The 14,544-nt window shown below is 44.4% G+C and overlaps 2 protein-coding genes across 2 annotated transcripts in view; one reads left to right on the forward strand and one right to left on the reverse strand.

The window, feature by feature from the left end:
* Window positions 1–12,138, reverse strand: part of MINDY2 (MINDY lysine 48 deubiquitinase 2) — a 32,202-nt gene extending 20,064 nt beyond the window's left edge. Inside the window, exons 1-3 of the mRNA XM_064722339.1 lie at window positions 11,392–12,138; window positions 4,297–4,354; window positions 2,084–2,148 (exon numbers count right to left, since the gene is read on the reverse strand). Coding sequence (XP_064578409.1) covers window positions 2,084–2,148; window positions 4,297–4,354; window positions 11,392–12,048 — 780 coding nt within the window. The 5' untranslated portion in view covers window positions 12,049–12,138. The remainder of the gene's footprint in view (window positions 1–2,083; window positions 2,149–4,296; window positions 4,355–11,391) is intronic.
* Window positions 12,139–13,618: 1,480 nt separating this feature from the next.
* The window catches only part of ADAM10 (ADAM metallopeptidase domain 10), a 42,478-nt gene continuing 41,552 nt past the window's right edge, over window positions 13,619–14,544 (forward strand). Inside the window, exon 1 of the mRNA XM_064722250.1 lies at window positions 13,619–13,873. Within this exon, the coding sequence (XP_064578320.1) occupies window positions 13,819–13,873 (55 nt within the window). The 5' untranslated portion in view covers window positions 13,619–13,818. The remainder of the gene's footprint in view (window positions 13,874–14,544) is intronic.

Genomic DNA, 14,544 nt, shown 5'->3' on the forward strand with positions numbered 1-14,544 from the left:
CTCTAATTTCAGGGTTCAGTACTGAGAATCAGTCTTGAATTGTTCACCACTTTTTTTCTTTAATAAAAAACCCATTTCCTACCTTATTTTGGGCATACCTTTAAATGGCCTGTAGATTCTACTGTTAAAACAAGTCATGAAAGTAGCACTTATTAATTATAGTAGTGATCCCAATGGAATCCTAAGGAGAATTATCAAGTTATGAAGTTCCAATCACAGAAAGGAAAGATGAGCCAAAGAAAACATGCTTTGTGAGACAGCTATCTTGAACCAACAGATAAAAAAAATTCCCGACATGGCAGGAAAAAGAATTTTCCACTAAGTGAGAAAAGTCCACAAGAACACAGTCAGAAAGTCTTATGCAAAAGATTTGGGGAAACTGAGGCACTCTGTTGTTTGTTTGGGGGTTTTTGGGTTTTGTAACATTCTGTTGTTTAAGAGGAATTCAGGCTTACAACAATGAGAAAATAGCATGACAAAGACCAGAAATGCAGATAGGACAGGAGATGGAGACAGCAAAGATTCACAGACTGAAACTACTGATGGTTAAAGATGGCATCTGCTGTCTTCTGATCAGAATCTGCACTTGAGCATGGCTGCTACAAATGAGAGTTTTAATACTTGTAGCCCTTTAACCACTCTGCTCAGTCAAGTTTCCATGATCAGGAATGGAACAGCTCCCACTGCCTTACTACAAGTTGCTTCATCTTACTAACATTTTGCTGTCACAAGGTTTAGAATTTAGCAAGATTTGTAAGTAATTCTCAAGACTGGCTTCACCTTTTAAGTTCGTATCATTTTAAAAGCAAACCAAGCCACCTTAACAAGAGCATGTCATTAGGAGGGGCCAGACATCAAATATGAAAACCTGTTTTGAAAGATATTTTGCCATAATCATACTCTGCTGAATGAATAAGAAGTCCATAGTAAGTCAGCACAGTGTCATCCACAAATTCAGACCATACATCTACAGACAATAGCTGCATTTTTCATAATGTTTACTTTGCAAACAAAGCAGGATTACATCAAACAGACCAGAAAACCACAGAAGTTTCTTGCTACAATTTCAACATTATCACTTCTACTTTAACTATTTTCGTACCTTCAAAGCAACTTGGAAGATTTCTAGAGCAGAAGGCTTCTTTGAAATTACATGGTCAAAACTTCAGGTATGTGACATTTATGTTCTAAATCCATATATCTGAGCATAAGAAAGCTATACAGGTTGTACTTTCACCAGGCATAATAGTTTTCATCACCCTCCTACAAGCTGATTATAGCTATAACCTTCTACAACACAGAATTGTGTGGAAAAAAATAGCCAATTTCATTATTACAAAAGTAATTCCTATAATTTGATAAAAATCAATCTCCAGTTACTCAATTTGGCTTTCAACACTGAATGAGAACAAGAAAAATGACCTAAGAATAAACAGAGCTACCCTAAAACCTTATACCTGCTAAAAAATTCAAATTAACTTTTCCGTGAGTAACCAAAATACCAGCTATGACTACAGACAGAACTCGGAAAATATACACTAAATCAACAAATTTTAAATCTAATACCATTATCTTCAGTACAGAAAGAATTCTGTGATGACATATAAACAGTGGTCAGTGCAAATAATATTGCCTTTCATAACATGGGATCAACCTCTTTTTGTCCATCATGATTAAGAACACAGATCTCTGTTACTCAGTTTACATCCTCAGAGCAACTCTGGCAGGCACCACTGAACAGAGCAACGGAAGGACATGCAACACAAGACTTCAAAGAGCAACCACCCTGTTACATACTTTTATTAGTACCTCTGTGTTACACTTCCTCAATAAAACCTGTTTTACTTCATTACTGTTATTTCATAACAGGGGAAAAAAATGTCTTCTGTTAATAAATATTGAGTTTTTCTTCACTAATAACACATATATAAAATTATTACTCTACATCAAGCCCAGACAAAAATAAACTACAAACAGTGGTCTGTATGCTTGTGGTTTTTAACAAGGTGACAAACCCTAGGTGAGAAAAGTAGTGTTAGTTCCCTCAGACATGAGCAACTGTGCTTTAGGAGCAGCTCCTTACCTGCTCATAATTAAGTCGCTGAATTTCAGATATTTCTTTAGGTTTTGCATCAAGAATGTAGTCTCCTAAAAGAAAGCAAAAATGAAAATAAATTTATTCCACAATCAAAGCTTCAACATTTCTGTTAATGTTTCTGACTGAAGCGACTGATAATGAATACCACAATCAAAGTTTTCTACCGAATTAATGAGATCACATTGTTTTATAACCTGAAGTATAATTATGGAGTAAAATATGAATACAAAAACTTAGTAAGATTATATTAAGAAATGAAATTCATATGGCCAACTGTTACTAAAGCAACATTTCATTATCTCTTGGGGCATCATACCAATCTCTTCAGTATTCAAAAACTAACTTCCCTCTGTGCCTCAGCTTAAAAATATAAAAAGGTCAAACTGTTCACAATAACATATGTAATTCTGTACACAATTTAAAAGGACAACCACTTATCCTGACTGATACTGTGAATGTTTTGCCATATTTTTATACACCAGTAAGTCTATAAAACTTGTTGTGCTGATTTTGACTGGAATATAGTTCACTCTCCTCACAGTGGCTGCTGTGGGGCTGTGTTTGGGTTGGTGCTGAACACAGGGCTGATAACACAGGGATGTTTTTGTTACTGCTCAGCAGGGCTCACTCAGAGCCAAGGCCCTTCCTGCTTTTCCCAGGGCCACAGGAGCACAGGTGACATCATGCCCAGTATATAAAGTGGGGGGAAGAAGGAAGAAGGGGAACACTTGGAGTGCTGGATGGTGTTTTTCTCCCCAAGTCACCACATGTGACAGGGTGCTGCTCTCCTTGGATGGCTCAACACTTGCCTGCCCGTGGGAAGCAGTGAATTAATTCCCTGTTTTGCTCTGCTTTCCCTATATTGAGTCTTTACCTCAGCCCACAGGTGTTCTGGTTTTTACCCTCTCCATTCTCTACCTGATCTCTCTGGTAGGGGAGTGAGCAAGGGGCTGCCTGGGCTTAAACCACAACATTTGTATTCCACCTTTGTCTACAATGTAAAGGTAACAAATTAGTTAATAGTTAATCAACACACTGAGGTTCAAGACTTATAACATCTTTAGAGACTAATACCCACTTTCCAGATTTTATTTCAATGTTTTTGTACTTATTCTCTTGCTCCATTACTAAAGTCAGAAGAATATCATTATGAGTTTTCTAATTTATACTCTTTTTACTTGAAAGTGGTTGAAGGCTGTTTTGTTGGTTTTGGCTTTTTTTTTCGGCTGTAGAAGAACTGCTAATCCTGTTGAGTGAATAGGAACCTAAATAACTTGAACACTGTTTTATTATTCAATTTAGTAAGATAATTCCAGAAGCTAAAATATGCCTTCAAGAAAGAATACACATTTAGACAACTGGAATTATGTAGTGACTTCAGACAGTACTGTGTCATCAATGCAATTATAAGAAATGCTTAGACACAGGGAGCAAGATTTCTTAGTTTTTGGAGAAAATTATGTAGGCAACTTTTTTCTTCAACCAGAAGACTCAGCAATTTGCTTCTGAAAAGAACAAGCTATGTTCTTTGCAAGCAAAAATAAAGAAAATATTGTAAGGGTTTTTTTCTCCTGCTTAAGAAAAAAATCAAACCTAGTCTACTAAGTTGAAACATTTTATATTTGTCAGGCTACAAGGGAAGGAAAAGTGGTACATACAGCTTAAGTACTATCACAACTGCACTTTTAACACCTGGATCACCAGGGTTATTAAAGTTCCAGCCCTGTCAGATACACAGAGCTGCAGTTTTACTGAATACTGAATATGATACCAGAGCAGTGCCTGCAAATGGGACCCCAATCACTGTGAGGGCTACATTAATTTTTCTTGTTATTTTAATTGGGTCATACTTCCAAGGATTAGAGTTACTATAGACAATTAAAGGCAAGAGTAAACTTACTACATTCTATCAACTACAATAAAACAACACTGTAAGAGATATGAATAATTTTAAATCTGTCAATGTGTTGGTGCACTGAGCCATACCAATGGCATGAACCAGACCAATCACTTTGGAAAGCAGTGCAGAAAACTTCTAAAACCAGTTAAGGAAAAGCATGAGTAACTGCATGCTCTAAGTAGTTTTCTGGAATCAAATAAAAAGCTGAATAAAATAGTAAATACATAAACCAGCTCTATGTTGCTATGCACTACAAAGTACAACACACAAGTGGAAGTGATTTATTGCAGTTACTAACCTAAGTACTCCATCAGCTGTTCAGCCGTTATGATTTCCATCATCGGTGGCAGTTTAATCTGTCAAAGTAAAAGTAAATTCTCTTTAAAACACCAAAACACCACAATTTAAAAATCATTTTATTTCTAGACAGAAGACTTCTGATTACATTTCCCCCACCAGTTTATAAGGCCATTAGCATACTGGACCTCTACTAAACAGCAGCCACAAGAAGAGATTAAAAAGGCACTTTGGTTTTTAGAGAAACCACAGGCATGCAGCACTTTCTCCCAGGTGCACATCTGCACAGCGCTCCCTTCTGCCACCAAAACCCCCCTCCACTTCACAGGAACCCACACCACTCACTGCAGTGGCTCAACTACAAGCACTCAGAATTAACAGACTGGGAACTGTTAAGAAAACTTGCCTCACGTCTTTGACTCCCTTTATTACAATTCTTAACTGAATATTGAGTACTAAGAGATTAATTTTGCGTATTAGCTCAAAAAGTTCCTGTGTACAAAGTCTCTAAAGGATCTAATGTCAGTAGCTGCTGGGACAGAGAAGCCAAAGACTTGTGCAGGTACAAGGAAATGACTCAGCCTCTCATCCCATGTTCACACTCCAAGGTTTAACCCCACACAGAGCAGAGAGGCACACAGAACTCTGTGGTGAATATTCCATTCCCCTCTTCCCTGATTTATTTCAGCCATCATCATATGCTAAAACCAACCACCCTGGCAGAGCTAAAAGCTTCCTGCCTTCTCATCTCCTCCAGCATCCTGGGTAAACATTTTGGTTGAACACTTTGATTTACTGCAGGAAGAAAAGCAACAGGCAAAGCACAAACACATACAAGGACATGCTTCTGGCAATCTGAAGAAATATCACAGGAGGATACAGACCTTAAACACAGTGCAATTTTTCTCTGCATAAATGTGAATTTTCTAGGGTTTGGGGTTGGTTTGTCTTGGGGCAGATTTTTAAGCTCTCTTCAGTTTTTAATTTTCTCATCTTATCTCCCTCCAACATCTTGCCATTCAATGTCTACAACAGGTATTTATTTTATCAGGAATTTTTTAATCAAGTTTCTCAATACTGATCACTGCTGTCCTTGACATATATAGAAAGACATGACATGAGACTGTTAACTCATGGTTGAGATTTAATAGGTTCCACCTACTTTTCTGATTGTGGAGAAGGAAGAAGTAGAAATCCAGGGGATGGAAGAGCAATCTACACCTACTTCTACATCAAGTCTTTGATGCAGCACCCCAAACTCAAATATACAGTATAGCAACACACCACTTTGTTCACATTGTGATGGAGAGGGTTTTCAGTATGAAAACTGAGCTATTTTAATAACTTTGCTGGGAAAATGAGGTGTGATTGGGCAACATCTGTCTTATCGATTTAAATTATATTTGACAAAAGTTAAATGTGTTAAATATATGTAGTCACAAGAAATTTCATTAAATGTGGAAGAAGAAAGAGACCCAAGTTTATATGGCTTTTTTATTTATAGTCTAAGAAATACGTCCCTACTTGGGTTAGAGTTGACATTTGCCACACATTGATCAACCCATAGATGGTGGGCTTATAAAGAAGCTGGTAGTACTGGGATCTGGGAAAGGAATTAAAAAAGAAAAATGAGGCATGCATGGGTACATATTTTTTTTGAAAATATTAAATGAATGACAACTGATTGTAACTTAGAGAATTCTCCAACTCACCAACTCTAAAGCTCAATTACATAGCTTACCTCTATTTAAGCTCTATGTACAGAGCTTAAAATAGCACAACATATTATCCATATCACTGGTTAACAAATGGAACTTTCCCTCACAACTGTAAAGTAACCATTTATTTTTTTACTGCAGAAAAAGCAAAGTGGTTTTACTTATATTTCCAGGATCTCTCAAAGCTGGATATTTTAGCAAGCTACATCTCAAAATTAACTGCTTGATTAAATGCTAAGCAAAGTTAATTGGTTACTTCATGGTGTAATTTTAGGGCTGGCATGTGTAGTGGGACCTTGATCACACCTTTGAAGTGGGCTAATGGGGTTCCAGCACATTCTGAGTACTTCTGAACAGAGCTGACTTTGGGATATACAGAGAACACAACATTTCCCAGCTGTTCAGAGCTTCACTGCAAGCACTTAAGCAACAGGAAATGCACAGTGAAGAGGAAATGAGAGAGAAAAATACCTTAGGAATTAAGGGAGAGCAAAACATCATACAGAACCACAGTCATTATCCAGAGAAATCAACAGAAGAAAACAATGTAAGCAACAGTAGGAGAAGCTGCTGTTGTCCATAACAATCTTTTATTTTGAGACACATTTTCGCAATAGGTTTCAATGTTTAGTTGCTAGATTTCACATCAATTCCACATTTTAGGAAAAATGCATTTCCTTAACTCCCACTCACTTCCTGCACCCCTCTACTGCAGTTTCCTGGTCCTTTGCCCTGATGGCTCTTTAGCTATAATTTTCTTCCTACACTCAGGAGTGGGAAACTCAGTCCTTCTCACACAACTGTGGCATGACATACAGCTGAGGCATACTTTAATTAAAAGACAAGAGTGGTAAACAAATTTTCATATGGAGCAGATTGCCTAATACAACTTACACAGTTTGTATGAATTAGACTATAAACCCCCAAACTACATAATACTAATTTTCCACTATATTCTTCCACGCTACAGAAGGGCTTCAAAAAATTAGTGATATAGTCATGCACAGAGGATAACACTTCTGAAAATACTATGAATATCAAAAGGGTCCAAGAAAATTTCTAATGGCTTATATAATAAGTCTTATATAAGACTTAAAGTCTCAAAACATGTTTATCTAAAATATGCAACTCCTCTGAACACAGTGTTCCAGAGAGGTATGGGCAGCTTCAAGCAGCTTTGACAAAAAACAATTAATATTCTCTGCAAATAAGTGCCCCTGGCCTGGCAGGAAGAGTTTCATGAACCTGTGACAGGTCAGTGTGCGCTGCCCCTCCATCTCCTCAGTGTCTCTCTTTGGCCAGGTCACCTCCAGCCCCTGAGAGGGCTCGTGGCTGTGCTGGGCACGGCTCCAGCTGCACCTGCGGGCCCAGCTCATCCCACAGGTGCCGGAGGAAGGGAGGCTGCCAAGCCCCGCTGAGCAATCTGTGCCAGCTCCGGCCGGGCACAGCGACAGCGACAGGGCCAGGGCCAGCACATCACGTGTGAGCGAAGGGCCAGGGCCAGCCCCGGAGCCGGCAGCGCCACTGCAGCCTCCGACAGCGGGCGGGGATCAGCGGGAGGGAGCTCTGCGCTCAGCTCCTCCCAAAAGGGCCATTTTCATGAAAACCTAACGTTAGAACTTCTGAGTAGAATTTTTTACACTACTTCTTATCTGAACAGTCAGTTTGGATACATCTAAGCAAGAAAATGGTTATATAACATTTACTTACATAATTGTTATGATACCTAAATAGGTAATTCAGACAGTTCTAAAAGTTTCCAAAATTTTAGTAGAACTAGGTGTGTAGGGAACACAGCTCCTTCCATTTGTTGAGAGGATTATGACACAAAAAACTTTCAAAGACATTTTCAAATATGCAATATCACTGTTCTCCTACATAAGGACACGCACTTCTCACGACAATATTAATATTATTTATACTCTAATTGTATAATGTTTTCCCTTTGCTTCTTTTATGTTTCACAATTTTCCCTGGACATTTCAGATATGTAATTTCTGTGCAACACGTTAATGTTCACAGAGTTCCTCAGGTACAAGACATCACATCCTACCTAAGAAGCACAGAGCAGAATCACATGGCACCCTCACTAAGCTTTAGCATCTGATGATTGCCACATTCCCCTCACCCCAAATTACATTTAATGAAATGCCAGAAGTTATCAGAAAGTGTTGCATGAACTACATCTAACAAAGATCACAAAAGGCACTTAGAAAAGCCAACTTTGAATAGCTAAGCTTAACCACATAGTGATCCACAGGCCTGAGTTAAAACTGAGCAATCTCCAGATTTAAATAAGCTGAAAAACAGTGTGCTACACTATTCTACATCAGAGGACACAACTCATGCTTGTACATACATTTAAAAATGCTTGTTTCAATCTCTACTTCTGCTTCATTTCCATCACACAAGTCTAAGTGGTTACGACACTGTTTTGCACAACAGCTGTTCTGCACAACAGCTACTTTTCCAAGTTGATATCATGCTTTTGTTTTTCTTCTTACAACATTTCTCTAACACTCCTGTACCAGAGCTCCTTGGCTCTCCCTCCTATAAGCTAAACTGCAAGTTACACTTAAGACAGGCAGACTGCAAAAACACTTCAAAAGAAAAGTAATTTCATAATTTTAATATTTAAAATACAGCTTCTGCAATCTGCCACCTCAAAGTATTTTGTATCCTTTGAAAGTGGTGGATAAAAGAGAGGCAGCAGTTTTATCACAAGCTTAGTTCCAAAACCTGGTATTTTCAAAATGGAATTTGAACAGTCACAGTGGGTGCTACTATTTCAGAATTTCCAAAACCCCAACTGCCAAATCAGTATTGCACTTCAGCTGGCTAAGACCAGACCTATCCACAGGATGACCATAACTCGCAATCCTGTCAGGAAAGAGTTGTAAAAAGCAAAAATGATGGCTGATACAGGGAATAGAACCCAAAGCATAACTGTTTAACTTGTTATTCCCTGTTGTGATTTTAGTTTTCCTCCTCATCTACTTCTTCTGCTCTTTTTTCCCCATTACGTGTAGCTTCTTTTCACCTAATATGTACTGTGGTATTCTCAGTCTACTTTTGCCTGTTTTCATCTTTCAGTCTGCCTTCTTGCTCCCAAATTATAATTCCTTGACCCAGCCTAGTGTTCATGTTGGCTCAGGAGGAGCGACAAGGTGGATGTTCATCCTGAGCCCTCATATGTGGCAAGCTGCTGTCAGTGAGGTACAGATGAGCAGCCACCCCAACCACTGTGTACGTGGTTCTTGACTATGAACTGGGGAAAAGAAAGGCCAATTTGTAGAGGCAGTAATTAGGAAAATCTATTACAAGCAACTACAATATATAACCAAATAAGAGGAAAACCCTCAAGCCTATAAATAATAACTTGTGATGACAGTTTCACCAGTTTAGCTGCTTGTCTGCAACTCATGTAAATTCTGCTGAGGTTTTACATAGACAGAACTATAGAAAACTTCCTGTAATCTGAGCAACAAGAAACAGTAGGGCATTCCCAAGGGGTATTTTGGTTTTTGCCTATTTATAAAACTGGGTATTACCTTAATTCTCACTAATGTAATATTTGATCCCAGCAGAATGTCAGTTAAAGTTCTGGTTGGAGAGCAGCAGAGGAGGGAAAAGGAAGAATGTTAAGGAACAAAACCTCCAAAAACTTGAATTCAAACAACAGGACCAGTGCTGTCCCATTTATATCTTTCATTAAAAGATTAAAAAGTAAGACCCTGTAACTAACAGTTTAAAATGTTTCCCCCAAAATTGATAAGAAATGGCAAGTTTTTCAAGTCACCCCCAGATGCCAAAGAGGGAGCACAGAAAGCAAGTGCTCAATACTGAAGCCTGTGACAACATTCACACCCTCTTGAGGATAGCAGAACCTACATAAGGCAATACCTTAAAGTCACACCCAACTTCCCCCTACTGCTTTTACTGATGCTCAAACAACAACAACACTGCACCCAGAGTTTTCTTTCTGATGTCTGAGCTGTTCTGCTCAGAAAAATGTGTAGAAATTGTAACTCAACCAAGAGCATTAATCTTCTGCAGTTACCTGCATCTAAACAAATTTCTTCTCATCGCATATTTCCATTTTGACCTTTTCCTAAGTCACCTGTCACACTGCAAACAACCTCTTACTCTTCCAACACCAAATTTCTTCCCCTTGCTACTACAACACAAAAGCTATTCCTGTAAAGCTTTCCTATTTCAGGACTGTGTTCTATCAGCTCTTCAGTCTTCCGGGGCTGAATTGTCAGCATTTCCTGAGACGTGCCCCTCATCCTTGTTTTGCAATGCACACAACCTTACAGCTTTCCTCCAACAGATACGCCTTTCACAGAGACATGTTAATAACTATGTTACGGCTTAGATTTTAATTACTTGAAAGATTGGGGAGAAAATTACTTTAAGACTACGGGAAGTCCACATCCACAATGGCTATAGAGAACAAGAACTTTCAGGTCTCAAAGCTGCATTTGACCACTACCTGATTTATTCATTAATTTAAATACAGTCTATACTGCATAACTGTATCAATGTGTCCCTATTACTCAGGCAGCTACTCATACAAATCCTTATTTTGTACAATTCTGCATTTCGTACAACTCTACATACGCTTTATTATATGAAACTAGCCTATTTTCCAAAAATATCACTTATGTGCTCAGTGCTATAAATAGTAATCTTTACTTACTAAAAACCTGTACACATCAGTAAGCTATTATATGTTATATATTGTTCAGGTTAGTAAACATCGTTGAGACATTTTATTTCTGTTTTAGGACAACGAAGTAAGTCTATATATGACAGCAGCATCTATGTAGTATATTGGCAACATACTGCGCGGCAGTATTTGTTTTTCAAGTTCTATATGTGAGACATGTGCTTAACAGCAGAAATAAGCCTGAAATATTTACTGAAAGAATCACAGAATGGTTTGGGTTGAAAGAGACCTGAAAGATCATCAGGTTCCAGACCCTCTGCCACGGGCAGGGGCACTTTTTACTAAACCACGTCGCCCAGAGAGCCAACAAGCCTGTCCTTGGACACTGGTAGGGATGAGGCATCCACAGATTCCCGGGGCAACTTGTGCCAGCGCCTCACCACCCTCACGGGGCAGAATGTTCTCCTTGTATCTAAACTTGCCCTCTGCTAGTTTAAAGCCATTCCTCCTTGTCCTATTGCCACATGCCCTTACCAGAAGTTCCTCTCCAGCGTTCTCGACAACGTCCTTGTCCTACACAGCACAAACTTCCCGCGGTGCCCTCACGCCGCTGTAGCTCGGGAGCAGCGGACGCCGCCGGCGCCACACGAGCCGCCCGAGCGGCACCGCCCGCCCGGCCCCGCCATGGCGCCCGCCCGCCCCGTACCTTCCAGGCCAGGAGCAGCACGTTCATGATGGCCAGCAACGGGCAGGGGCCGTTCTCGTTCTGGGTGATGACGGGCGTGTTCTCCTCCTTCCAGCGGACCCACTTGATGTGATAGACCGACTGGCCCGGGAAGCGTTCCTTGGAAGCGGAGAGGAGCTGGGAGCCCGCCGCCGGCCTGTCCCCTTCGGGCTCCGGGGCCGGGCCCCCCGAGGAGGCCCCCGCCACCACCGCCTCGTCGGCGTCGCTGTTGAGCTCGGAGCTGCTCGGGCAGCAGGAGTGCAGGTTGGAGAACGACTCCAGCGAGTCCAGGCTGCGGGACTCCTCCCCCGGCGGGCTGGGAGCGCCGCTGCTCCCGGAGCCGGCTCCCGCGGGACCGCTCTCCGAGGCGGGTGCCGCTCCGGGACTCTCCGGCACCGCCAGCCCCGCGCCTTCCGCCGCCGCAGCTCCCTCCGCGGCCCGGGAGGGGGACGCGGTCTGAGGGGCCGCGGCGGGAGCGGGGGCTGGTGGAGGGGAAGGGCTGCGCCGCCCGCCTCCCTCCTCGGCCTCCCCGCAGCCGCCCTCGCCCGCCGCCTCTCCCAGGCGGAGCCGGCTGGCAGCGCCCCCGCCGCCCGTCTGCAGCGAGCCCGGGGGCGGCGGGGGCTGCGCCAGGCTCTCCATGCCCGGCCCGGCCGCTCCGCTCTCTATTGGCACCGCAGCGGCTGCGCCTCCGCCCGCAACGCCCGCGACGCCATCACAGCAGCGGCGGCAGCTCCGCCCCGCCGGGGACGTGCGGGCGGGGGGGGAGCGGCCGCGGGTCACGGCGGGGCCCGGGGCGGGGGGGCCCGGGGCGGGGCGGGCCGCGGGAAGGGGAGGGAAACAGGTGAGTCCGGCTCTCCCGAGTCTCCTCGGAGCTTTTCGTTGCGGTTTCTTAGACAGTCGTACTATAAAAAATACGGCTGTGGCGAGTGTAATAGATAACTTGAACAATTTGATTGTGTAGAGTAATTCAAAGAGAGAACATTTAGGTTAGGTATTAGGAAAATATACCTTGCTGTGAGGGTAGTGAGGCACTGGCACAGGTTGCTTAGGGAGGCTGCAGATGCCCCATCCCTGGAAGCGTTCAAGTCCAGGTTGGATAAGGTTTTGAGGAACCTGGTTTGGTGGCAGGCGTCCCTGTCCATGCCAGGAACTAAATGTTCCTTAAATCCATTCCAACCCTTTAACATTCTGTGATTCTGTAAGGTTTAATGTGGGCGTATTACTCAGACTTTACCCCAAGGAACCTCTCTTCTCCCTACAGAAATCTTCAGCTTTTAATAACAAATTTAAATACTCTCGGGATAATTAGGATTTATCCTGTCATTTTATTCTCAGCAGGTCTCTAATTTGAAGTCTGTAAACACTTGCATCAGCTTCTGCAGCCTTACCTGAGGTACATTAACTGTAATTTTACATTCTATGTGCATTTCCATAACACCTTCTCTCACCTGTATCAGTGACAGATGGAAGTTGTTTTTTATTCTGACATGACAATAGGAATGGAAAAGCACAAATATAAAGGGCTGACAGTAAACTGAGAAACTTGGCATCAACTCTAATATAAAAATAAATAAATATAACTGTGAGATGGCACAGTTGATAGAAGAATCAGCATAAGGACAATCAAGAGGAAACATTTTGCTCAGATGTCTCACATTTGTATTTCTACGGGAAGATTTTCCTGTACCCTTGAATTGTGAAGAGACAGTCTCAGAATGACAAGTCCCTGTTCAGTGGGGACACTGTAACGCTTCACATGTAGAGCATCGGGAGAAGTCGCTGACTTAAAATAAAACTCTGAAAGTACGTAAATAAGTTTGTGCAAGGAAACAATGTGTATCTGTTAAGGGGATGAAGGAAACCAGAGCAAAACTCTAAAAGTGGATTAGTTCTGTGCAAGGAAGAGCCATGTACGCGGTGAGGGGACACAGGGCAGCATCCCGGGCGGTCTGTCGGTCTCTCCGTACACCAGCGCGGTGAGGGCTGCGCAGTACCGGCCCCGGAAGGGGCGGGAGAAGCCCCGCCCCTCGCAGGGCCCCGCCCCAGGGCGTGTTCACAGGGGGCCGCCCCTTCCGCTGAACCCCGCCCCCTTGCGCGTGGGCGGGGCGGGGCGTTCCCCGCGCTCTGGGCGTGTCCCGCGGCTCCGCCCCGCCGGCGGCGTCTGGCGCGCGCGCGGGCGGAGGGAGCGGCGGCGCGCGGAGCGGAGGGAGGGGGGGGCAGCGCTGTCGGGGAGCCGTCGATCCTCCCGGGCGATCCGCGGCCGTTCCGTGGGCGGGAACAGTCATCGGGAGCGGCGGGGGACAAAGCGGAGGGAGGCGCCCAGCTCGCCCCTCCCCATCCCGCCCGGCGCCGGTCTGGGGCGGATGTGCCGTGGGTAGGCGGCGGCGGCGGGGCCTGCGCCCGGTGGAGATGGATCTGGCGGGGACGATAATCCTGCTGTGCTCCTGCGCGGCGGGCGCTGGAGGTGAGGAGCCGCCCGGCCTCGCGGGGCCCTGCTTTGGGGCCGTCTCCCTTCCTCTCTCCCTCCCTCTCCTTCTTCCCTCTCTCTTTCTCTCTCTCTCTCCCGTCTCGGCGCTCGGGGCCGGGGGCGGCGGGCCCCGCTCTCCGGGGCGCCCCGGCGTCAGGGCCGCGGCTGGGCCGCCAGCCGGGGTCCCCGTTCCGCCCGCCGCTTCAGCCCGGCCGGGCCTCTCCCCGCCGCCCGGGGCCGGCCTGGCGCCCCGCGCCTTCCCCGGGACTTTCCCCGCCGAGGAGCGGGTCAGTTGTCCTCCGCTCTTCTTCCCCCTCGGGTCCTTCTCTCCGCGCTCGGCTGTGTTTGTTTGTTTTCCCCTCCCGGCTCCGCTTCCGTCCCTCAGGACTTCCCCCCGGTCCCGGTGGCCGCTTCCCGGCTCCCTGCCCTTCTCCCTGCTCCCGGCCGCTTCTCTCTCCCCGAAACCGGGAAGGACGGGCAGGCGGAAAGTTCAGCTTAAGGAAATAAAAGAGGAGCCCGGGTTCTGCCCGTGACTTCCAGCAGGGTCTCCGCTCCCCCAGGCCGGGGCCAAACTCGCTTGTGTTTATGGGGACGTGTAACTGTATCGGCTCCCGTTAGGAATTGTTCCTCGGCGTTAGGAGCTGGGCAGTTTCTCCACTGCGCCTGGT

Source organism: Zonotrichia leucophrys, chromosome 10 (assembly GCF_028769735.1).
Source record: "Zonotrichia leucophrys gambelii isolate GWCS_2022_RI chromosome 10, RI_Zleu_2.0, whole genome shotgun sequence".
Classification (NCBI taxonomy): domain Eukaryota; kingdom Metazoa; phylum Chordata; class Aves; order Passeriformes; family Passerellidae; genus Zonotrichia; species Zonotrichia leucophrys.